At 40.9% G+C, this 26,216-nt stretch overlaps 1 protein-coding gene across 1 annotated transcript in view; it reads right to left on the bottom strand.

Annotated features, from left to right (window-relative positions):
* MON1A (MON1 homolog A, secretory trafficking associated) overlaps nt 1-26,216 on the bottom strand; it is a 481,001-nt gene that overhangs the window by 179,039 nt on the left and 275,746 nt on the right. The window contains exon 4 of the mRNA XM_044078934.1: nt 22,343-23,108. Coding sequence (XP_043934869.1) covers nt 22,343-23,108 — 766 coding nt within the window. The remainder of the gene's footprint in view (nt 1-22,342; nt 23,109-26,216) is intronic.

Genomic DNA, 26,216 nt, shown 5'->3' with positions numbered 1-26,216 from the left:
ATTGTGATTTAAGAGGACAGTGTAAAAAAAGAAAGGAAATTATATAGGTTCATAGGTTCATAGGTTCATACTAGGCTATCTGCCCTAGGGCATTATAAGCCTAGCCAGAGTATGTTTGGCTTTCGCCACCCATTTTAAATTAATTTTGCTATGCCCTTTTTCGAGGTTAGTATACTGTGCCTCTGTCTAACAGTGACACAGAAGTGATACCCGGGGTAAACCTACGATCTCCCATCCACTCGTCAAGATTCCTCTTGAAAAGAGTCAATGAGGGACTCTGCCTAACCTGGACTGGGATTTTATTCCAGAGTGAAGGGAGCCTCTGGGTTATGAATCTGTCTCTCCAGCATGTCCTATTTATTTCAGTGCTGAGGTTCAAGTCTCTCGAGCGTGTAGCTCGATGGGATTTGGATTTTTTGAGGTGCAGCATGTCCCTTAATTCCAGGTTGGACATGGCCTTATATGTCAGGCACAGGTCACCTCTGAGCAAGCGGTATGCCACTGAGTAGAGCTGGAGTTTCTTTAACCGGGCAGCATATGGCATCTGTTTGAGCCCTTTGATCCTCTTGGTGAGGTACTTTTGGGGTCTTTCCAGTTGCTGCAGGTGTTTGGTAAGGTACATCCCAAAAGGGGCATTGTACTCAATTATGGGCCTGATGAGGGATGAGTAAAGAGGCACGATGACCTCCCCTAATCTAGATGTGAATCCCTTCATGATTAGGTGGGCTATATAAAATGTTTTTCTAACCACTTTGGCCACGTGGTTGTCAAATGAGAGATTGCTATCAACTTGGGTCCCCAGGTCCCTAATTACTTCTTCTGTACTTAATGGATTACCACCTATGTGGTAATTTGTGGGCACTTTGTTTTTGCCAAAGGGGATGACTATACACTTTTGGCGTTTAGCTTGAGGCCATGGCTCTGGCACCAGTTGTCTGTTTCTATGAGGCCCTTTTGGAGGATGCTTGTGTCGGCTGGAGAGTCGATTATGGCGCCCAGTTTGCAGTCATCTGCGAACTTGGTCAGCCACAGTCCTTCCGTGTTGGCCTGTACCTCCGAGAAATATATACCAAACAAGAGAGGTCCCAGGACTGAGCCTTGTGGGACGCCACTTGTAACTGGTTTGGAGTCTGACATGGCTCCAGCAATTCTAACCATGTGGGTTCTGTCCTTGAGCCAGTTTGCAACCCATCTAGTGACATAGGGGTTTATATTTAAGCTGGTGAGCTTATCTATAATGCCCGAGTGGGGTATTGTATCGAAGGCTTTTGCGAGGTCCAGATAGGCTGTGTGGACCACCTTCCCTTCATCAATGGCCTTGGTGAATGTTTCAAAGAAGTCAACCAGGTTTAAGAGGCAGGATCTGCCCTTAACAAAGCCAAACTGGGTAGGATCCAGTGTCTGTAGGTCCCCAATATCTTTATTTATGAGGTCCATGATGATCCTTTCCATAGCTTTGCAGACCAAGCTAGTCAGGCTTATGGGGCGATAGTTTCCAGGGTCCGTTGAGGCACCACCTTTGTGGAGAGGGACCACTGTTGCTGTACGCCACTCTTTGGGTACATATCCTGTAGTAAGGCTGAGATTGAACAGTAGTTTTATGTTTGGGTTTAGCTCTTCTTGGAGTTCATGTAGGACACAGCCTGGGACACCGCCTGGTCCCATTGATGCTGTGTTTTTTGCTTTGGAGAGGCCGCCTCCCACCTGAGCATCTGAGATCTCACCGGGGCAGCACTCTCCTCCGATAGATATTTGCCCTTTGGTGGGGCGGGAGAAGTTTGCGCTGAACCTGTCAGCTAGGATGTTGGCAATGTCTGTGGGATCAGTGTATTTTTTGCCATTTTGGACTAATTCTGAGCATATCTGGGAATTCCCACTCAGGTTCCTAACATAACTAAAGAAAGCCTTGTGATTATCCTTAGTGTCCTGTTCAATTTTTCTCTCGAAGCTGGCCTTTGACGATTTTATGAGTGCCCTTAGTTTTTGCTAATACTGATCAGAGATGCCTTCCCTTTTGGGATTTTGCTCTATCATGTAGTAGCTTTCTCCTTCTATTGTATAGTTTGTTTATGGCTGGGGTCCACCAGACAGGTCGTCTTCCTTTGGAGGATTGGGTCTTGGTTTTATTTGGGATTGCATGATCCATGCAGTCCTGAAGGTGTTCATAGAATGCATTTATAAAGGATTCTGCGGTCTGGGCCGTATTTTCCACAGGCCCGGGGGCTTTGAAGGATTCCACCTCGGTTTTGAGGAGTGTGAAATTTGCTTTAGAGAAGTTTTTCACTGTGGTTTTCTGGGCAGGGGGTGGGGTCGGGATGTGAATATCCAGTGAGATCAGTTTATGGTCTGATCTTACCAGTGAGGGATACACTTCTGGTCTGGAGCATAGAGTCCCCATGTTGGTGATGATCAGGTCCAGTATGTTTTCCCCTCTTGTGGGAGTGGTAACAAGTTGTTCCATAGCATTTGAGTTTATGAATTCTAGGAACCTTTGGGCAAGGGTGTTGGAGCTAGAGTAATGCTCCCAATCTATGTTTGGGTAGTTGAAGTCGCCCAATATAATGGTGTTCGGAGAGACCTTCATATTTTCCAGTGTTCTCAGGAAGGCCGAGTGAGGTTCCTGGGTTTGGGAGGGTGGTCTGTAGCAGGCTATAAACTGGAAGGCAGTTTTACCCACTGTTAGTTGCACATGGATAGTCTCTGATGCTTCGTGCTTTGCCACCAACCTGGAGGTGTGGGTATCTTTGATGAATATCGATACTCCCCCTCCTTTTGTGGTTCAGTCCAAGTTTTGGGGCCAAAAAGCATGGTATGAGGTATAACCTGGTAGTGCTGGGGTGCTCTCGGGACCCCTGAACCAGGTTTCTGTTACTGCACAGATATCGATGTTCTCCATGCTAAGGAGAGTTTCAAGTGCGTGCATCTTGAGGTTTAGACTTCTAGCGTTGAGTAGCATTACTCTTAGTTTCTTATCCCTTGTAATACCTATGGAGGTGGGTTTGTCTTTTGAGCCTTGCCTAAAAAAGGCACTATGGGGGTAGCAAGAGCCTTTGCCAATATCTGAAAGCCCAGGGGTGACAGGTGCAAGCCGTCCCTAGCAAAGCATCGTGGCTTGTCGTGCATATCATCCCAAGCTGATAGGCATTGGATCCCTTTTGAATGACACCAATACTTAAGCCAATTGTTGAAATTGATCATCTTGTCTTCATACTGTGGCATCATTCTTGGTGAGGGTAAGATGCTACTCAAGGTCAGGGTCATACCAGCCTGGGCTACATGCTCAGAGAGCTCCTCTATGTCTCTTTTCATGTAGTCCAGGGAGGTACGTCTCAGGTCATTCACACCAGCATGGACAATGACTGAGTCATATTTGTACTTGCCTTGGAGTGACCTGAGTGCTTGTGTTATGTGGCGGATCCTAGCGCCAGACAGGCTGCTCACCGTGACCTTCTCCTTGTTCAGCCTGGTGAGCGGGACGTCAGTGTGCCTGACGATAGAGTCACCTATTACAAGTGTATCAGGTGTGTTGTTTAGCCTTAAGGGCTGTGACTGTTCGGCACACTGGCTTTGTGAGATATGTGTTGCACGTGTTTTTTGGGGTAGCGGTTGCTTGGGTGTCTGCTTTGGAGGTCTCTGCTGCTTAGGCAGATCTTTATTTAGAGCCTCCAGTATGTTTTTTGTGATTATGTGTTTGGTTTGCTGTCGTGGTAGGTCTATGTGAGACTGGAATTGTAGTGAGTGTGGTTTCCTTCTCCTCCTGACTGGTTTTTGCCAGTACTGAGTTGAGAGAGCTTAGCCTCCAGTTTGGCTATATGGTTGCATCTCTCACATGTGTTGGAATTTGTTGGGAGGAGGAGAGGGTTGTCTGTGTACATGAGGCAGTTGTAACATTGCCTCAAGATTCCCATATTCACCAGCTGGACCAGAGAGGAGATTGACAACTGACCTTTGGACATGCTAGAATAATATTGGGAATTCCTTTATAATTGAAAACAAGGGCCAATGGGGAGCGAGGGTGTAGTGCTTTTAATTTTTAGTGCTGACTTATAATTGCTTTAGTGAGCAAGTGCAATGTGTTACAGGTAACTTAAATGCAAAAACGACAAACAGTAACTTTCTTTCAAGCGAAGCAAGGAAATAAGTACAGTAAGCAATGCAGATATCACTAGGGATCCACAGAAGTGCTGAGAAGCTGCGTTTTAGGTGGAATTAGCATTCCAGGGAAATAACAAGCATACAAACAAAGCTAGATTCAGCAGGCATATAAGAAAAATGTCAGAAGTTATAAGATGTGGTAAGTTAAAACTCTGGAATAAAAAATTCACGGACTTACAAAAGAGGTAGGTATCGGATAGACATATATTATTCTATAGTATGATAAGGTTTAGTTATAGGAGAAAGGGAGGCAGTTAAAACAGGATTTTCTGATCATCTTGCAATATGGCATGAGATAAAGAAAAACACGGAATATATAAAACAGGAATAAAAAGGATAAATGAGAAAGCATGTAATGATGAAGGAAACAGATTAGCAATACTGTTATGGAAATATCATATTACTATGAGAACATTGTATAAAAACTGGTTTGTATGGTGGACGATTTTAAGGAAAAATATACAAACTGTTTTTTTACTGTGGCAATATAATGTGAGAAAAGCAGAGAGAAAAAATCATAAAAGCACATATAATGGTGCACTGGAACATTTAGAACATTATAATAGAAAGTTGTGAATATGGCATTATCTTGATCATACGTAGTCTTAGTCTGTCTTTTGCATCTCCTTTCTTTCTCTGTTAGTAACTTCTGCTTAAACTAACATCCTAAACCCTCAGCTCTACTACTATAGTCCTACTACAGCCCTCTCCTTTCTCCCCCCCATTCTCCACACTATTTATCTTCCCCCCTCACTTCCTATCAATTTCTGTACATCTTCTTCCTTTTGAACAATTATCTTTTTGTTTTTACCCTTATATGTAGTAAATTTAGACCACTGCTATCAGTGCAACCCTTAATGTTCATAATTTTTCTTTTTTTTTTCTGTTTATAATTCATTTCGTATTTGCATTGTTATTTTTAATAGTTTTTGACCTGTATGTTTATCTTTGCTTATGTTTGCTGGGGCTCCTTCTCCTTGGATCTCCACTGAAAACGGGTTGCTTACTATCAATGCAATGTAAATAATAACCTTTTCTTTTTTACAATTATTTTGTATTGTGATTGTTATTTAATATTTGTATATTGTCACTTTATCTTTACTTATGTTTGCTGGGGCTTTTCCCTTGGGTCTCCACTGAAAATGGGTTTGTTTGCAAACTCAGTTGGACTAACCCGGTTAACAAATGTGAAATAAACAAACAAATAAATAAAGTACTTTGACAAAGAAAAAGAATTGTATGAAAGAAATCAAGAAAAGATACAACAATTGTTATACAAGCAAAAATATTTTTTACAAGGAAAAGAGAAAAAGTATTGAAATACTTAAGCAGATTAGTAAGTAAATATGGTAGCATAATGAGATAAATAAAAATGTAAACAGAAAAATAGAAAGAACTCACCAAAATTAAGAATAGTGCAGTACAATATATACAAGAAATGTTTACAGAAAAAGGTAGTGAAAAAACCATGGAAAGTAAAAAAGTTAACAGAAATAGAGAATAGAGTTGGAAAAGGAGTTTTAAATGACATAAAGTATAATGATAAATACATGCAAATTTGGCTGCAAGACCAGATAGAATAGGGTATGAAATATATAAAAACTTAAGGGATTGGCAGAAAAAATATTTTTAAGTGGTTAAATGAAGGTGTTATATATTAAGAATGATGTAGTGTAATACTTAAATTCATATGGAAAAAGGAAGATGGAAGACTATTAAAGAAATGGAAATTATAGCATTGAATAACAATAATTATAAGATCTTTATGAAAATAATACAAAAGAGATTTTAAACTAAAATGGAAAATATTATGGAAGATAGTATAAATAGCATAAAGAGGAAGGGGTTTCAAGAATTATTAATGATTGTTAGAGAAAACTGTGGATGATATTATGAATAGAAAAGAAGAAGCAAAAAATCATAATAGGAGACCTTAATAATGCATTTGATACAATTAGACATGAAACTTATGGGTAATATTGAAGGAATATAATATAAGTGAGAACGTTAGGAAATTATGTAGGTCAGTGTATAGTAATAGTAAAGTAAAAATACTTGTAAATGTCTGGTTAAGCCAAGAGCTACATATAAAGAGTGGTGGAAGACAGGGATGTCCACTGATTTGTATATCCTTTGCATTAGTTATGAATGTGATAGTATGTGAATTGAATTACAAAATGAAGGAGGCAGGGTATATACGACTTGAAGGGTTAAGAATTTCAGTTCTGTTAACATATGCAGGTGACATTATAATAACTGCAAAGAGCAAAATATGGATAAAGGAGTACTGATTTGCACAAATGAGTGTCTAGAGGTGATAAGGTTTGCTTTAAATACAGAGAAAAGTAAAAGTTTATGTGACATAGTAAAGACTGGGTGTATATATTTTATGATGAATTAAATTTCTTGTTAGGTATAACATCTGTGAATAAAGATGTAAGCAGAATTCAATGGGAAAAACAACTGCAGAAATAAAACAAACCTGTCCTTTTGGGAGATGATATAAATTATCATTCAAAAATCAGTACTGATGGGAAAAACAGCATACTTATCAAGTGTATTTATGTTGCCAACAGTATTTGAAAAATGATTATTGCAGATTTTTTTTCATTTATATGGGATTCTACATTAAGCCCAGTATAAAGAGGAGTTTTGTATGTAAATAAAGAGTAAGGAGGTGTATAATTACTTAACCCAGTGGTATATGCCATTTCATTAAATTTGCACAAAATGTTAAAGTGGATAAATGAAAAAGATGACAGATTAGTAGTAAAACTAATAACCATGATAATTTTGGGGGTATGATAAAAAAGATTAAAAGAAGAGGAGTATATAAATGTAGAAATAAAATGTTACAAAGAAAACATTTTTGGGGAAAATAAAAATGGATGATATAGAAAAAGATACAAAAGTATGGTAAAAATGCAATGATAAAACATTACTATGTAAAACCATGGAAAAATCTAACAGATGAAAAAAATTAAAGCTATGAAAATAAGAAGCAAACATTGTAATGAAAATACAATGACAATTTTTTTGCGAAGACTGGTCATAGACAAATTACCAGTAAAAGGAAATATGCTATGTAAAAACTGATAGAATATGTTTACATTAGCAAGTAGTAGAAACTACAGAATATGTGTTTTTGAAATGTAAAAAAGTAAAAATGTTATGGGGAAAACTATGTGAAGAGGATTTTTTCGAAAATATAAAAGAAGTGGATAAAATAAACATGGATATGACTAAATATGGATATTATAAGAATAGAAGTAAATTACATAGGTATAATATATAAATATATATATTACCTGGATAGCCCAGCACTCTCCCCATAGTCTAACAGTAACAGAAACCTGGTTAAAACCTCATATAGCCAACAATGAGATACTTCCTCCAGGCTACAGCATATTTTGATTGGATAGACAAACTAAAAAAGGTGGTGGGGTTGCTATTCTCTATTCAGGCTTTCTTAATCTTCCCCCTTACAAACACCACTACCAAGCTTTCACCCTGCAGAACTAATAATTTTAAACTGTCACTTAAACTCCCACAAAATGTTTGCCATTGCCTCACTTTACATCCCACCAGAAAATAACATTCCTGTTTTAGAAAACATACTTTCCTGGCTGACTGAAAACATCACCCATGAAACTATCCTTCTGGAAGATGTCAACATAGACTGGTCTAAGCTCATGTTTGACCACCTAACATAGCTATTAATCTCCGTGGTTTCAGACCACTTATCACATGCCCTACTCAAATTAATAAAGCTATGGTACCACTTCCATCCTAGACTGGATCCTCACCAACAACTCTAATCTCTACCTTAATCTCCACACCCTACCTAACTCCCTTATTGACCACCTTCCCATTTACATTCAAAGATACTCTGTCACAATACCTAAATCCCATTTCTATAGGGACTGCCATAAACTATCTTCCTTCAGTGCTGACTCTTTTAACTCTACTCTTGCATCCATAAATTGGTCCTTCCTTCACTCCGTCCCCCTTAGCGAAGCCATAGATGCATTTAACCAAACCTTCCTCAATATCTTAGACTCAGTTGCCCCCCCAAAGAAAAATCAGAATTAAAGCCAACCATGCACCTTGGTTATCTTGAGAAAAACGCTCTCTCATGCACAAAAGAGACAGTATATGGAAAGCCTGGCAGAAAACCAAATCCTCAGCCTTTCTACAATGCTAAAAAGAGCTTAGAAACCTCACTAAAAATGAGTGCATCAAGACAAGAAAAGCTTCTATAATTTAGCTCAAGCCAATCACCTCTCCAACCCTAAAAAATTCTGGTCCACCATAAATAAAATTCTACACCCCGGCAACCCCTCCACTTCTAACCTCTTTCCAAACAATTCACCTCTTGAGACAGCAACCCTCCTCAGTAACTACTTCATAGATACCATCCAAAAACAACTCACCCTGAACAAAACACCTGTTCACCCCTCTCTACACCCACTCTACAAAAAGTAATAAGACCTCTTTCCTCCTTAAACCTGTTTCCACCTCCTATATCAAAGCTCTTCTCCATAAAATAAAACCTTGTTCCACATCAGCTGACAAACTACCCCCTCTCTTCCTCAAACTAGCAGCTGACTCCAGTGCTTTTCCTATCCCTTTACTTATTAAAATATCAATTCAAGAAAACACAGTACCTGACATACGGAAGTCCTTCTTTACCATACCACTGCACAAAGGAGGTAACTCCACAGACCCCTCTAACTTCTGCCCAATTGCCATGCATTCTCCTCTTTCAAAAATTCTAGAAAAGTGTGTCCACATTCAACTCCTTAACTACCTTATACAGGAAAACCTCTTAACTCCCACACAACATGGTTTCCGGCCCAACTACAGTACTGCTACTGCTCTCCTCTCTTTCACACAGGCTGTTGCACAGGCCAGAGACAATAAACAAGTTGTATCATGTCTCTTCCTAGATCTATCCAAACTTTTGATACAGTATCCCACACTAAACGTCTTTCAAACTGACTGATCTTAACCTCTCTCATTCCTCAGTACAGTCATTCTCCAGCTACCTCTCTAATAGACTACAATCTGTCCGATGGCTTACTTCTTGCTCCCCCTTCCTACCTGTAAATACAGGGGTTCCACAGGGCTCCATCCTAGGCCTCCTTCTGTTCAATATCTTTACCAACAACCTTTATTCTGCCTGCAACCACTCTACTCTTATCCAGTATGCTGATGACTCTACACTTATCACATCCTCAAATAACTTATCTTAGCTACTTTCCCATACTCAAGACACCTTCAATTTAATTGAAAAATGGCTCAGTGATAACCAGCTTATCCTAAACCCTAAGAAAACAAAACTTTTACTCTTCCTTCCTAATGCACCCTCAATTCATAAACCTACCTTCTCCCTCTCCTCTCCTGATAATACTATTATCACAGCTGGTCCTACTACAAAACTCCTTGGCACCATTATAGATGACCAGCTTAAATCTGACCACCATGTCCACCAGACCATAAAGAAGACCCATCAAAAATTGCGACTACTACAGCGCAACAAAAAATTCCTTACACCAGAAACTAAGCTATCCCTAGCAAGAGCTTACCTCCTACCTGGCATTCTCTATGCTGGTCCCATTCTCACAAACCTTCAAACCACCTTAATCACCCAATTAGAGCAAACCTACAATAAAATCGCCAAATTTGCCACTGGCCTACCCTACAGATCTCACCATTGTATATCACTGAAACAACTCCATTGGCCTGAATTCCCCAAGCAACTACTTTTAGCAGAACTCCAAATCACTCACTCCATCCTATATAAACCTGCAGCCTGCCCCTCCCTCTCATCATTGGCCTCTTTCTATACCCCCTCCAGATCTCTCAGAAGCTCCAATCAAACATTGCTAGCCATTCATAAGCCAAACAAAAACATAGGGAAATCTCTATATAACCATAATGTCTCCATAGCCTGGAATAGACTACCCACTGACATTAGAACTACCACTAACAGTAACCATTTCAAAAAGCAACTAAAACTACTATTTCTAGATTCATGGATCTGTCCAGGTCAGGATCCTACCTAAAACCCCCATCCCTTCCCAACATTATGTCATACAACTGTCTACCCACTCTCATCTGTCTACCCTCCTGCCTATATAATACTTATATCTCTTCCTTTTACCCTTTCTTCTCCGATTTACTCTCTCTACTCAATGATATTTACATCCTATCTTCCCTCTATATACTGTGCATTTACACACTATGTAAACTTGAGGTTTGTTCCACTGCACTATACTACTACAAAATCTCAATTTTCACTTTTAACTAGTCTATTCTCCTCCTACACTGTCCTTGGATTACTAACGACTCAATCATAATTTGATTACTAACGACTCAATCATAATTTGATTGCTAACGACACAATCTTAATTTTTAGTCTGCTGACAGCCTAGAGATGTTTCTCCCTTAAGTAAATCAATGCTGCATTTTCTGTCAGTTACACCCACTTCTTGTAAATTGCAAACTCTGAAGCTGTGTTATTTATTCCAATCTTTGCTTGTCTTGTTCATAACATCACCTTTTATGCATTTTTTCACTACAGCTACTATGTATTATTATGTTAAACAGCATGTTTTTATTGAATTCATTATCAAGACATGTATTGGAGCTTTTCTCCTCGGGTCTCCACTGAAAATGGGCTTCTGGCTCAACTGGACTAACCCGGTTAACAAATGTCAATAAATAAATATGTTAAAAGAATAGATAGTTATTTTATGTCATATGGGTCACGTGGAATGAAAGAATAAATTAAATTATGTTTAATGGTAAATGGATTTTAGCAACAATATTAAGTACAATTAGATGGGGTTATGAAAAAAGGAGTTGGGGTCTAACAAGGATAAAAATTTAGTATGACTGTAAAGGAAATTATGAATATGTGTAACTATGTTTGCATATCTTTATATTTGTGCAATTGTAAATAAATAAATATGTTGTAAATAAAACTTATTTTTGTATAAAAATAAAGGACCCCTACACTTTTTGATATGTGCCATGGAATCAATTAAATCCATTTGAATTCTCACCAACTCCAGCTGATGGGACCTCTGTTTAACATTACATCTGAAGGACAAAAATGTATTTTCCTAGTTTTTTTCCAAGTCCTTTGAATCCTCGACCCTCTGTGTAGGTCCTCTGAGCATGTCAGAGGAGTCTGTACAAATTGTATGGGTGTCTGGGAATTGCTTAAATGGGACTCCATGACTGAGCTTCACCTGCTATACTCACCATGAGTGCTCCTTTGTGATACCAAACAGCCACAGAATGGGGGACTGTAAGGAGTGGGCATGATGGCACGTTTTCCTCAAATGCCACCACATTTTTATTTATTTTATTTATTTATTTCAGTTTGATTACTGGGGAAGTCCACTGGGCCAAGAAGAACCCATTTTCAGTGGAGGCCCGGGGAGAAAAGCTCCAAAGGCAGTACAACCAATACAATGTATGAGAAGAATACAAAAGAATGTACACACAGCAAGAACACTGCAAATGCAGATTTACAATAGAATGTACATACAACAAGAATACAAAGAAGAACACAGCAAATGCTTAAAACAGGCCATCAAGTACCATCTTTTCTTGTACAAATAATTTGCAAAATTTTCAATGTTTTCATCCTTACAGTGAAGTTAAGAGTCACTAAAAACATTTAGCTAGAATTAGCGTGCATAAAGGTGCAGGAGTACAGGGACTCAGTCTACAGGAACCTTGGAATTATGTAGGGTGAAAGCAAGAACATTTCCATTTTGAAGACAGGTGTAAGAAAAGTTGGGTTTTAAAGTATTCTGTGTTAGGTATGGTTCTAAGAGAAGGAGGGAGAGAGTTCCATTTCCTACCTAGAGAGAAGGATAGTAGTTGCTGGCCGGCGGGATGTTTAGGTCTGGGGATGGAGATTAGATTTTGTTCAGATCTTAATGATCGGTTGGGGATATGAGGGGGAAGGATGTTGGATAGAGCATGGCATTTTTCTGGGTAGAATATTAATTTATGAGTGGTTGTTAGTTGGAGATAGTCAAGGTGGTTTGGGAGTTCTAGCCAGTTTAGAGATTGAAGGGAGAGGCAGTGGTGGGTTGAGTTTTTGGATTTAGTGGCGAATTTAGAGATTTTATTATAGCAAGCTTCAAGTTTAGAGGAGAGGGAGGCAGACGGATTAGTTAGAAGAGGAGCCCCATAAAGTAGAGAGGGAAGGAGGTAGGAGGTAACGAAGGTTTGCCTAGAGGATTTTGAAAGAAATAGATTATACCTGTACAGCATACCTAACTTTTGGTGTTTTTTTTATGTTTTGTTGAATGTGGAGGTCGAATGTAAGCATGCTCACAATGGTTATGCCAAGGAGTTTAGCATAGGGTACTACTTCTATAGGGGTGTTGGTTTGGCTGAGGATGTTGAAAGTCTTTTTGTCAAAGGAGGAAGCCTTGGTAGGGAGGAAAATTAGTATTTTGGATTTATTGGAGTTGAGGGAGAGGTGGTTTTGGTGCATCCAGTTTTTTGTAGTGGAAAAAGCTGTTTGTGTTTTGGAGAGAAGTTCAGAAAAATTGGGGGCGGCACAGACTATGATAGAGTCATCAGCGTATTGGATGACTGTTGAGTCAGGGAGAGCAGTGTGAAGGTTGTTTATGAAGATGTTGAAAAGTATGGGACCGAGGATGGATCCCTGAGGAATGCCGGTAGGAGTAGGTAAGAAGGAGGAGGTAGAGTTCTTCCATCTGACAGCCTGAGATCTGTCAGAGAGGTAACTGGAGAACCAGGAAAGAGTATTAGTGGAAAGATTAAGGCTGGAGAGGTGGAAGAGTAGGTGTGTATGGGAGATGGTGTCAAAGGCTTTAGATAGGTCTAGCAGAACAGTGGATACAAAAAGTCCAGAATCTCGGGCTTGATTAACTGTTTCTAAGAAGGAAAGTAGGGCAGTTATGGTGCTGTGGCCTGGATGGAAACCGTGTTGGGTGGGTGTAAGTAACTGATTCTCCATTAAGTAGGGAAAAAGTTGGTAGTGGACACATTTCTCTAGAATTTTAGATATTGGAGAGAGTAGGGCTATAGAGCGGAAGTTAGAAATGGAGTTGTTTTTCCCTCCTTTATGAAGTGGCATAATGTAGGCTGAATGCCAGAGTTTGGGAACGTATGACTCTTGCAAGGATCAGTTAATCACGATGCTAATTGGAAGAGCAATTCCTTCGGCTGCGAATTTGAGGAAGGATATGTAATGTATTGCCAGGGACACCATCAGGAGGCCATGTCCTTCAGTGTCCTGAGTAATTCTCTGGTTGTGACCCGATTCTTCTTTTCTATGGTAGAAAAAGACAAGGTCAAGAAAATAATCTTCTGAGAGAGAAGAAATACTTTCTGGACTGGAACTGAAGGGTGGGAACTTGCTGTGATTTTGAAACATTCTGAACCAGTGATAGAGTCCTGAAGCAGGTCAGGGTGAACTGCAGGGTTGTCGGTGTCTCCTCTGCAGGTGGAGCTTGAATAAAGCAGTCATCTTGGAAAGAGTAAATGTGAATGCCCTTGGCCCTTCTATAAGCAATTGTTAGAGACAGGTACACCGTGAACATCCTGGCTGCAGCAGCCAAAATAAAGTGCAAGGAAGCAAACTGGTAAGTGATCAGCTGATCATACCCTCATTACCGATGGTTTGAATCTAAGGGACCACCTATCTGTTGCATCAGTGACTATTTAGAGGAAGACATCCTTCAGGTCTACACTTATAAAGGACTGAGGGAAGAGGAGGGGCAGGAGGGCCTACAAAGTTAACATTTTGAACTCTGGATCCAGAAGAAACTTGGTTAGCCTTGATAAGTCTAAAACAGGCCATCAAGTACCATCTTTTCTTGGAACTAAAAAACAGTTTTAAGTAAAACCTTGTACTCTTTTCCTGCTTTGTACCTCTCTCTCTCTCTCTCTTACTAGCCCATTGATTTAGAAGGCTTGGTAACATGGACTTGCTTCAGTGCTTCAATCTGTGTTCACTTGTTATTAATGGTAAAATGCAAACCTTGGTGTGTTTTTCCTAAATGAAGCTTCAAACCATGTCTCAAAACACTTAAGACGAGAATTTTGTTTGATTTTTTGTTCATCTTTTAAAAATATTTTCAGAGAACCTTATATTTTTGAGTATAGATATTTGAAGAGATATACTTAGGAAGGGGGAAGGAGTGGCTATGGTTTAAGGGGTGGGGAAAAGAAAGAGTTGTTGTGCCACAGCTGAGCCTTTGTAGTATCCTAGAACTGAGGCTCCGAGACTTCCTTTTCTTGTCAGTTTTGTCATTTTCTTTTGAACTGGCCTTTCTTCCCTTTTGGTTGTCTATAGTTGCCTTGCCTCCAGTGTAAAGGCCAGGTTTTAGTGGGGTACAATCTACCATATGGGGAGTATAACAGCTGTTTAACTGACTGCATTATCTTCCCCCTTACCTCCAGCATCTTAAACACCTCCTAAATAAAGTGTCCAAAGAGTGGCTCCTTTTGTAATGGGACACAGAGTAACTGTGCTTACACATGATCTGACAGGGTTGTGCTGTCAGCCAGCATGCTGCTACCCTTCTTGGTGTATCCACTGCTTCAGAACTGTACTTGGCAGAGTGTCTGCCAACCTGGGAAGAGAAGATACATAACAATCAGCACTTTATATCTCAGGCACTCGTCCTCTGTCTCCTCGGTCTTGTCCTTAATTTGGAATAGAAAGGTCCCCTGGAACTTTAGCATGTGAGTTTGGCAGTTCAGGGCCCTGAACCTAGGACTGCAGAGATATATCAGTGAGTTTGGTGGTTCAGGGCCCTGAACCTAGGACTGCAGAGATATATCAGTGAGTTTGGCAGTTCAGGGCCCTGAACCTAGGACTGCAGAGATATATCAGTGAGTTTGGCGGTTCAGGGCCCTGAACCTAGGACTACAGAGATATATCAGTGAGTTTTGGTGGTTCAGGGCCCTGAAACTAGGACTGCAGAGATATATCAGTGAGTTTGGCGGTTCAGGGCCCTGAACCTAGGACTGCAGAGATATATCAGTGAGTTTGGCAGTTGAGGGCCCGGAACCTAGGACTGCAGAGATATATCAGTGAGTTTGGCAGTTGAGGGCCCTGAACCTAGGACTGCAGAGATATATCAGTGAGTATGGCGGTTCAGGGCCCTGAACCTAGGACTGCAGAGATATATCAGTCAGTTTGGTGGTTCAGGGCCCTGAACCTAGGACTGCAGAGATATATCAGTGAGTGTGGCAGTTTAGGGCCCTGAACCTAGGACTGCAGAGATATATCAGTGAGTTTGGCAGTTCAGGGCCCTGAACCTAGGACTGCAGAGATATATCAGTGAGTTTGGCGGTTCAGGGCCCTGAACCTAGGACTGCAGAGATATATCAGTGAGTTTTGTGGTTCAGGGCCCTGAACCTAGGACTGCAGAGATATATCAGTGAATTTGGCGGTTCAGGGCCCTGAACCTAGGACTGCAGAGATATATCAGTGAGTTTGGCGGTTCAGGGCCCTGAACCTAGGACTGCAGAGATATATCAGTGAGTTTGGCAGTTCAGGGCTCTGAACCTAGGACTGCAGAGATATATCAGTGAGTTGGGCAGTTCAGGGCCCTGAACCTAGGACTGCAGAGATATATCAGTGAGTTTGTCAGTTCAGGGCCCTGAACCTAGGACTGCAGAGATACATCAGTGAGTATGGCAGTTCAGGGCCCTGAACCTAGGACTGCAGAGATATATCAGTGAGTTTGGCAGTTCAGGGCCCTGAACCTAGGACTGCAGAGATATATAAGTGAGTTTGGCCGTTCAGGGCTCTGATCCTAGGACTGCAGAGATATATAAGTGAGTTTGGCGGTTCAGGGCCCTGAACCTAAGACTGCAGGGATATATCAGTGAGTTTGGCAGTTCAGGGCCCTGAATCTAGGACTGCAGAGATATATCAGTGAGTTTGGTGGTTCAGGGCCCTGAACCTAGGACTGCAGAGATATATCAGTGAGTTTGGCAGTTCAGGGCCCTGAACCCAGGACTGCAGAGATAGACAAGTGAGGTTGGCGGTTCAGGGCCCTGAACCTAGGACTGCAGAGATATATCAGTGAATTTGGCGGTTCAGGGCCCTGAACCTAGGACTGCAGAGATATATCAGTGAGTTTGGCGGTTCAGGGCCCTGAACCTAGGACTGCAGAGATATATCAGTGAGTTTGGCGGTTCAGGGCCCTGAACCTAGGCCTGCAGAGATATATTAGTGAGTTTGGTGGTTCAGGTCCCTGAACCTAGGACTGCAGAGATACATCAGTGAGTATGGCAGTTCAGGGCCCTGAACCTAGGACTGCAGAGATATATCAGTGTGTTTGGCAGTTCAGGGCCCTGAACCTAGGACTGCAGAGATATATAAGTGAGTTTGGCCATTCAGGGCCCTGATCCTAGGACTGCAGAGATATATCAGTGAGTTTGGCAGTTCAGGGCCCTGAACCTAAGACTGCAGAGATATATCAGTGAGTTTGGCGGTTCAGGGCCCTGAATCTAGGACTGCAGAGATATATCAGTGAGTTTGGTGGTTCAGGGCCCTGAACCTAGGACTGCAGAGATATATCAGTGAGTTTGGCAGTTCAGGGCCCTGAACCTAGGACTGCAGGGATATATCAGTGAGTTTGGCAGTTCAGGGCCCTGAATCTAGGACTGCAGAGATATATCAGTGAGTTTGGTGGTTCAGGGCCCTGAACCTAGGACTGCAGAGATATATCAGTGAGTTTGGCAGTTCAGGGCCCTGAACCCAGGACTGCAGAGATAGACAAGTGAGGTTGGCGGTTCAGGGCCCTGAACCTAGGACTGCAGAGATATATCAGTGAGTTTGGCGGTTCAGGGCCCTGAACCTAGGCCTGCAGAGATATATTAGTGAGTTTGGTGGTTCAGGGCCCTGAACCTAGGACTGCAGAGATATATCAGTGAGTTTGGTGGTTCAGGGCCCTGAAGCCAGGACTGCAGAGATATATCAGTGAGTTTGGCGGTTCAGGGCCCTGAACCTAGGACTGCAGAGATATATCAGTGAGTTTGGCGGTTCAGGGCCCTGAACCTAGGACTGCAGAGATATATCATTTCTTCCCACACCAGTCAACTACTCTGCTTTCCTTTTCATTGGGAGTAAGATTCTTGGTTGAGGCTTCAGCAAATCATTTGCTTGAATTTGTGGACAAAATGACTAAATCAGCAAATGTGTTTTTATAGAGATATTTCTAGAAATCTACAACCCTATAAAAATGGTCAGGATTCCTGAAAGCAGGGGTCTGAGAATGTGGCTCAGAGGTGCATGGTCACTGGATGAATAACTAAGGGTTGTGTTGCTGGTAAACCCAGACACTCTACGCTTTTCCAGGCATCGGAGTATTATTTTTTATTTTACTTATTTTATTTTACATTTGTTAACTGGGCTAGTCCAGCTGGATATATTTCCATTTTCAGCAGAGGCACGGGGAGAAAAGCTCCACACAGTACAATACAAACAAAAAGAAACAAAAATTATCATGCACAAATATAGAGAGAAATCATGTTAAAAGTAATCAGAGAGCAATAGTGTAAAAGAAAAACATTATACTATTTGTGAAACACTTACGCAAACAGGACAAGACACTCTTAGCAAGGTATCTGAGGTAGTTTACAATACATAAAAGTTTAGTTCATCACCTAGTTGTATCAAAATTTTAAGACAGTTGCTTCTCCTTGAGGGGTAAACAATTTTGACTGGTGAAGGGAGGCAGTATGGAGATAGAAAATAGAGAAAGCAGAAGGTTAGTCAGGGTAGCAGCAGGGGCATAACCAGTGCATTTTGGGATGTTTTTGAGAATTTGTTTAAAGAGTGGAAAGGAGGGAAGTAAAGTTAGATCTGATGGCAACAGGTTCCAATATTTTCCAGCGGTATTAGAGAACAAGGAGTCACCTGCCAAGTTAATAGACTTGCTAATGCTAACCAGTAGTTTACTAGAAGAGCGTAAGGAATTGTGGTTTGTATAGGGGGTAATAATGTTAGAAAGTATCAGTGTGTTGTTAGGTTGGTAGAATATCCTATGGACAATGGTAAGTTGGGAAAGTATCAGTAAGTTTTTTAGTTCAAGCCAGTCGAGCTGCTGTAGGTTCTGACCGTGGTGAGTTCTAAATGGGTTCCCAGTGGCAAACCTGGCAATATTATTATAAGAGTTAGCTAGTTTAGTGAGATATTTTTTCTTTAGGTTGGTATAAATGGGGGAAGCATAAAGAAGAGTTTAGATTAGATGGGAGTGGGCAATTGTAGTTCTGGCTGTTGCTGTTAAGAAAGGTTTTATTCTATATAAGGAGACCAATTTTCTATTAACGGTTTTAATAGTGTTATTCATACGGTTATCAAAGGTAGGGTTATTGTCAATTGTGATTCCTAACAGTTTGGTGGCAATATCGGGGATTATAAGGGTGCCGTTATTTGATTTGATGGAGAAATTTATAGGGGGGGGTACTTAATGTTAGGTGCACAGAGCAAGAGCTTGTTTTTTTTGGCGTCCAAAAGGAGGCAAAGTTTCAAGAAACATGCCTCAACTATGTTAAATACTTTCTGGGTTAGAGATTGTAGTTCGGATGTGGAGTTGGCAGAACATATGAGCGTGGAATCGTCTGCATATTGTATGCAGGTGGCTTGAGGGATTGCTAAATGAAGGTCATTGATGAATAAAGAGAAAAGAAGTGGACCTAGAATAGAGCCCTGTGGGACTCCTAGGGAGACTGGCAGGTGGGAAGATAGTTTACTCTCCCGGAGGACTGCTTGTTGCCTATTGGTAAGGTAGGACTTGAACCAGAGAACAGCTCTGGTATCTAGAGAAAGGGATTCAAGAGTATATGTGAGCAGGGGGTGGTTTATCATGTCAAAGGCTTTTGACAGATCAATAAAGAGTGCTGATGAGAGGAAGTTGTTATTACGGTTTCTAAAGATGGAGTCGGTTAAAGATAGGAGAGTTGTGGTGGTACTATGAAATGGCCTAAAGCCATGATGACAGTTAGCTATAATATTAATCCTTAGCTTCCCACTGGAAGAAAATTTTTCATACAGTTAGGGTGTTCCCAGATGAGAAATCCTCTGGCGAGGAAATCAGAAAATTATATGTCCTTGGTGTATGATATGCAAGAGAAAGGAAAAAAACATCTAGCCCACATAAGCCAGTTTGCCTGCTTTGCTCTGCTGGCGGATGCAGGCTCTTAAAAAAATGTCTTGCGATAATGTCATCAAATTTTGGGAAGGGGCCAGGGAGGGGAGAAGCCCACACAGTTCATTCTGGTCCATATATGCCGGATGGTTGATTTCTAATGTTTGGATGTATTAGCCCTGTGTTTGGGAGTAGTCATGACCTCAGAAGTCTCTAGTCACAGCCAGACACCAAGGACTTTCATGTTCAAACCAAAGTCATTCTCATGTACAAAAACTAAGGGTATTCCATCCTCACTTTAGTCATCATAATAGAGGAACTAAAACTAGACAACCACAGGATGCATGCAGAATGACAAATTGGCTTCAAATCTGGAGTATGTGATTTACTCAGAGTATGGCCAGCATCCTGAGGGGCATTACCAGAGGCCTCAGTCAATGTAGGCATCAATATCAGGAGGCTGTAAAGATGACTCAATGGACTCAACACCATCAAGCCTACTAAGGACTTGGAACTCAGTAGGCATGTTGTCAGCCACTCAGGACCCCTATTCTCATGGGTGACTGTCTATCTTTTTAAGCAGACATCAGTGTCAGTGCTGCAACAGGTAGCACACACGCCATTTGGTACAGAAGGCTGTGGGTTCTATTCCCACACCAGGTAGATGGACTGCTAACACTGCAGGGCAGTGTACAGGGAGACTTTTGTATTCCTGAATGTGCTATCATTTGGTTGAGTTAAACCAAGGCTCATATGTTTGAGATACTGGTAAATCAGGTGGATGTAAAAGATCCCATGGCACCTGTTGAAATTCCAATGCAGTACTGTCATCAGTCCAAGTATTTACAGCAATCCCTTCATCTAAATAATTTTATTTCTAAAAACAAAATAAATCCTGTCCTAAATTCTCCTTCTTCAAAAAGGAAACTGATTCAAGAGTTCATCCATGACCCTGTTCAAACAAAATCTCAACAAATGGATGGGAAACCATACTTTTATCCCAATCTAGCCCCCATGTCCCTTATAGACAGAAGCCATCAATAAGAACAGTATTATCCTAACACCCCCACACACAAATCCTTAACTATCTGCCTACTAGCATGCCCCCATATGATATTTAGGACCCAAATGGTTTGAGGTGCGCGACTAGGCTTGTAAGAGCCCTAGTGGTCATTTGCCTAGTAACAACCTATGAACCTACGACTCTAATCAATCCTTTTATAGATTTTATTGGGATAAGCACTTTCGTCCTTGTAGACTTCTTCAGCTTCACTTCTTACATCTGAACATTCGGTAATCATGATGCTACTGTATATACTGTTACAGAGGGGACAATGCACACTGGGAAAATCCAGTCCCACCTGATTGGCTTTTCACCTGCTCAGAATGAAGATGTCTTACAGGATTCTAGACCCATCGTCATTTGCATGAGGGGGCCTTTCCACTATTCTGAATGTAGAAAGCTGATAGGATGTGAGATCCATAATCATTTGCATAGGGATGCTCACAGGTAGGACTTGGTAAGCCAATCTGTCCAATCCTTATGAGTACTTTATTACCTTAAATCATATCACGTACTGAAAAGAGAAGGTGAAGTTCCCTGTTGCCCTAGCCAAATTTCCCCTTGTAATATAAATACCACCTCGGGTCTCCCCTGAGAAGAGGCGGCTAGCCTAGTGGGACTACCCCAGTCAAAGAATAAATAAAAATGAATAAATAAATACATAATAAAAAGTAGGTCATTCCTGATGACTTGACCGATGCTGCGGCAGCCCTGCACATGGCACACAGCTTTTTGTCATTCACAGTCTTGGAGAGATTTTACTCTCTGCCTAATGACTTTTTGGTTCAACCTAACACAATAAGGAGAGGAGGCAATGTTGGGAGTCCTCTCCTAAGCAAAACACATACTGAATGTGAAAGTCTTTATGAGGAATTTACTTCCTACAAGAAAAGTACTTTTAATTTTAAAAACTTGACACCTACTCTGATGGCGAAAAAAAAAAAATCCTATTCCATGAACAAAAAGGCAAAGGGGGGAAAATGTTTCCAAATAGGGGTACTTACCTGTTCTCTGAAATCCAGGCCAAACCAACAAACTAGTGATGCCCAGTAACCCTGAACCAACAAACTGGTGATGCCAAGTACCCCCTGAGTCAAAAATCTGGTGATGTCCAGTATCCCCGAACCAACAAACTGATGATGCCCAGCAACCCCAACCAACAAACTGATGATGCCCAGTACCCCCAACCAACAAACTGGTGATGCCCAGTACCCCCAACTAACAAACTGATGATGCACAGTACCCCCAAACCAACAAACTGGTGATGCTCAGTACCACCGAACTAAAACTGGTGATGTCCAGTACCACAGAACTAAACCTGGCGATGCCCACAACCATCAAACTGGTGATGCCCAGTACCCCCGAACTAACAAAGTGGTGATGCCCAGTACCACTGAACTAATAAACTGATGATGCCCAGTACTACCCAACTAACAAACTGGTGATGCCCAGTACCCCCAAACTAACAAACTGGTGATGCCCAGTACCCCTAAACTAACAAACTGGTGATGCCCAGTATCCCTGAACTAACAAACTGGTGATGCCCAGTACCCCTGAACTAACAAACTGGTGATGCCTAGTACCCAAACAACTAACAACTTTTTCTTGTACTGTGGGAAGAGAAAACTAAGCACAGGCAGACTTCCAGGTGGGAGGACATTGTTCTGTTAGGAGGGAAGGAAAATTCTGTAAGATGGGCTGGACATTGGGCTTTCTATAGCAAAAGTCCCAAGAATTAGTACTACTGCAACAGTGAACGATATGATGAACCTATAAATCTCACCTTTAAACAAGCAGATAACAACAGCTGCAATAAAGCACACATGAACAAAGCTGAACTCTAGCTACATTTTCAGTATTTTCCTCACATGTCACGTGATTAAACAGCTGCATTATGCTATCTTCATACTTAACTTACTCAATCGAGGGTCTTTTATCTTCCCTCAATGCTTCTCACCTTGTGTAGAGTCCAGAACTCTTTGATTTATAGATGAAGTGCCTTAGATGTTCTATCCCAACCTGAGCAGTACTGTAAGATGGGAAACGCAAAGCATCCTGAAGCGCTTGATATGCACCTCTTCTTTTCACCCTCTCCAAAAATTTCTTTTTACAGTCAGAAATAGTGAAGAAATCCTCCCGGTCAGTGGAGATTAGCAGCAAACAGAGGTCAGTCTCCTTGTCCAGGTAGGAGATATGTGCATGGAAGAAACCAGCAGAGTTAAACTTTGGAAGGCAAATGGGTGTCCAGGCTTCTCCCTCCCTAAATGACGTGGAAGAACTAATCAGGTTGAAGAGAAGGTGAAGGTCTATGTGATGAAGGAACTGATCCTTCTTCCTAACTAAGGACACAAGCTGGTTCCTGGAGATTAGGATGGAGAACACAAGGTTCTTAGCCTTGGCTTGCTGAAGACTAGAGCTAATGATATCCCTCACAGAGGATGGCAAAGGCAGGCAACGTACCGCACACATCAGAAAACTAGGGTCTCTGTCCATCATGTCCAGGAGGTTGTTGGTGATGCGCTCAGAGCCTGCTAGCAGTCTACGCAGATCATAGTTTTGTTTCTGCTCGAAGATGCGTGTGAGCTGCGTTAATGTTAGCAAACTGATGATTTGGTAGTAGATGTAGAGAAGTTCCTGAGCGATTTCCTGTTCAGATTGACGAGTATGAGCCACAGCCACCAGAACCAGTGGACTTCGGCGCACAAACACAACTTTGTAGCCATCTGCAGGGAAAGAAAGCCAAAGACAACAGTAATAACCCGTCAAACACCTATATATAAAACTGTGACCAGGACTAAACCTTTGATAAACAATTGACAAGATAATCTACAGTATATAATTTAAAATATTTGTATTTGCAATGCAAGATCATCACCAACTTTTTATTATAATCATATGAGTAGCAAAAACGGTGAGCGGCATCAGCCAGTAAGAGCAGCAAATGGTAAAATAATTTCTGACAATATCTAGAAGCCTGCTCTGGACAAGAATTATGATTCCTTATATATATATATATATATATATATATATATATATATACTGTAAAAACAATCCATTATTCCAAGCTGTCATGTCAGATATCTGAACTTAATTCTGTTATACCAGTGCCTTTGCAAGTGTGGCTGGAATGGGATGACACAGAAATCACTGGCACTGCATTAAGTCTGGATCGCAGCACTCAAGATACGCTCAAATGTCATCATAGATGCGTGTGTATGATTCTATACATACAACATGTACTAAGGGCTTCACAAAACTTTTTATCTAGATTTAATATGCCCCCAGCATGCTGCTTGTACACGTACCATATGACAAGGAAAGGGGGCTGTGTCAATCTCTTTTTAAGTATTTATCCTATGAAGCACTGGAAGCCATCTTGCACAATCCTCTGTTTGCCTTTTTGCAAGTTACACTAAAATCTGCAATCAAACATTATTTCTCTGAGAAAAGGACAGAGAGGAACTGAGGGATTTCAAGAAGCCTAATGGAGGATTTTATCAATATGAATAAAATGGGCAGAACAGCACAAAGGGATGCAGTAGAGATACGTACCATAAAGACAGAAAAACCCTGAGCAGTGATGGCCAGTAATCTAGAGATGACCAAATAAATGAGAATATTAAACTGCCAGATGAAACAAGCTGAGTGGTGCACTGGGTCAGCAAAAGTGTAGTGTCCCACTTAGTCTGGACTTAAATCTCACTCCTCCTTATTTACCTGCTTTCATAACAAGGAATATATAAAAGTGAAAGTGACTCTTCAGATACACCCTAAGTGCAATACATGGTTACAAAAAAAAAAAAAAAGCAAAAATTCTGTGAACAGTTAGATGCAGAGAATGTAGACATGTAGAAACACTATATTTATTATTTATTTTATTTATTTTTTGTTGCCTCGGTTTGTTCCACTAGGCTAGTAGCTTCTTTTCAGGAGATGTCTTTAAGTAGTATTTATGTATTATACTACTAGGGGAAATTTGGCCAGGGCATTAAGGAACTTCCCCTACTCTTTTTGATAAGTGCCATTGAATCTTTTATGTCTACATAAACTACCTCCATCTCAAGCATATGGGGCCTTGGTTTAACTTCTCAACTGAAGGACAGCACACACAGCAGTGCCGCAGCCCCCTTATTGCTGCACTGCTATGTCAGCAATTGAATTAACTGGTGTAAGAATAGAACCCACAGCATTCTGCATCAAAGGCAAGTGTGCGACTTGCTGTACCACTGACACTGACATAAAACAAAAGAATACCTAACGTTAAATCAGTGAAATCCTGAATAGGAATTTTCTGTTTATTTAGGAGTTGTGATCCAATGTGTAATTTAAAGAGAAAGAAAGCATGCAGGTCAGTCAAAAAGGTGAGCATTTGGCTTAGCACTGACTTATCTGAATGGATGGAGAATGCTGGAGGTAGGAGAGAGCCACTGCTCATCTGTAAGCTTGCCATGGGATCTTCATGTTAATACTAAGGGCTTGTGCAAGATCTCTGGGTTACTTCTGGGAACTGCAATAAGCACAATGGTCTGCAACTACAAAAGGGGAGATTCCAGTGAGATACAACAGACAGGCATGTCAGGAAATGAAGACAGAAGAAAAGCTAAATCTCAGAACTACAGGATGAAATTTGTAAATAGTCTGTAGCCTTAATGTTAAATTGTCAGATAACTTAATAAACTAAAAAATAAAAAACTGAGACAGTTAATAAATTTGTGTTTCTTACATTAAGGTTGGCCTGGCTTAGTTAATGCTCAACTTATAAACAATGTAAGTGTACATGGCTTCCTGACACTTCACAGAGCTCCAAATCTCCAAAGATCCATTCTCAAAGTCACAAGTAACTGATGCTGAACTTGGCTACAACAGTTTTCAACAGGAAATCATTGCTGATGTGTTATCCAAATATGCAACACCAACAATTTCTTTGTTCAAAGGTTCAGAGATGTGTAGTAGGCTAACAAATACTGGGGCTTTTTTAAGCCTAACCATGCATCCCAAAACTCTGACAAGTTTGATACCCTTGATAAGTCTAAGCAGGGGCATGGGAGATGAAACATTTACAGGCCACCTGTATCCATTAGAGACATAGATGCCAAACCAGGGACAAATTTCCTGTTCTCCATCCAAATGTCCAAGTTACACTTGAACAGGGTTAGGGAGGAACTCTGCTTCACATGTATGGGGGAGCCTGTTCCAGAGAAGGGGTAGTCTCTGGGATACATGACGTCTCTCCAGTGTATTTTTTTCTGGGACCAAATTGTAGCCATGACCTAATCTGTTAAGTAGACAGCTTAATTAAGGGCAAGATAAAACGGCAGCAGTAACAAGGAGTCACCCTGGAATATCCCCCCTTGAAATTTTATCCCTACAATAATAAATTATCCTTTATCATGGCTTAGCTGCAAGGTGATTTGCCACTGTTTCATGGTCACTCTAATGTAATCAATCAATGTAGGGAGTATCACAAGTTTGTAAGCATTTTTATCTATGAATGTGGGATGCTGTCAAATGCTTTTTGTAGTCTATCCATGCCGTACTTAGATTCTTCCCCTTTTTACAGTTCTCCATTACGACTTTATTAAACAATACATGATCCTTTGTACCATATGACTTTCTTTTGTTATCCTTTTGTTCTATTGCCATGATTGAGTTTTCTTCTAAATAACTATAAACCCCATCAACATCAATTCCGGTGTATAGTTCATACATTGTCAGAAGGCAAGTTATTGGTCTACAGTTTTAGGATATCTTGCAGGTTCACTCGTAAGTAGGAGTATTGTTTTTCCTGTTGTTAACCAGGTTGGTGACTGTTAGAGGTGAGCATATAAATG

Source organism: Protopterus annectens, chromosome 7.part1 (genome assembly GCF_019279795.1).
Source record: "Protopterus annectens isolate FY-2018-M chromosome 7.part1, PAN1.0, whole genome shotgun sequence".
Classification (NCBI taxonomy): Eukaryota; Metazoa; Chordata; order Ceratodontiformes; family Protopteridae; genus Protopterus; species Protopterus annectens.
This window is presented reverse-complemented; position numbering and strand designations above follow the sequence as displayed.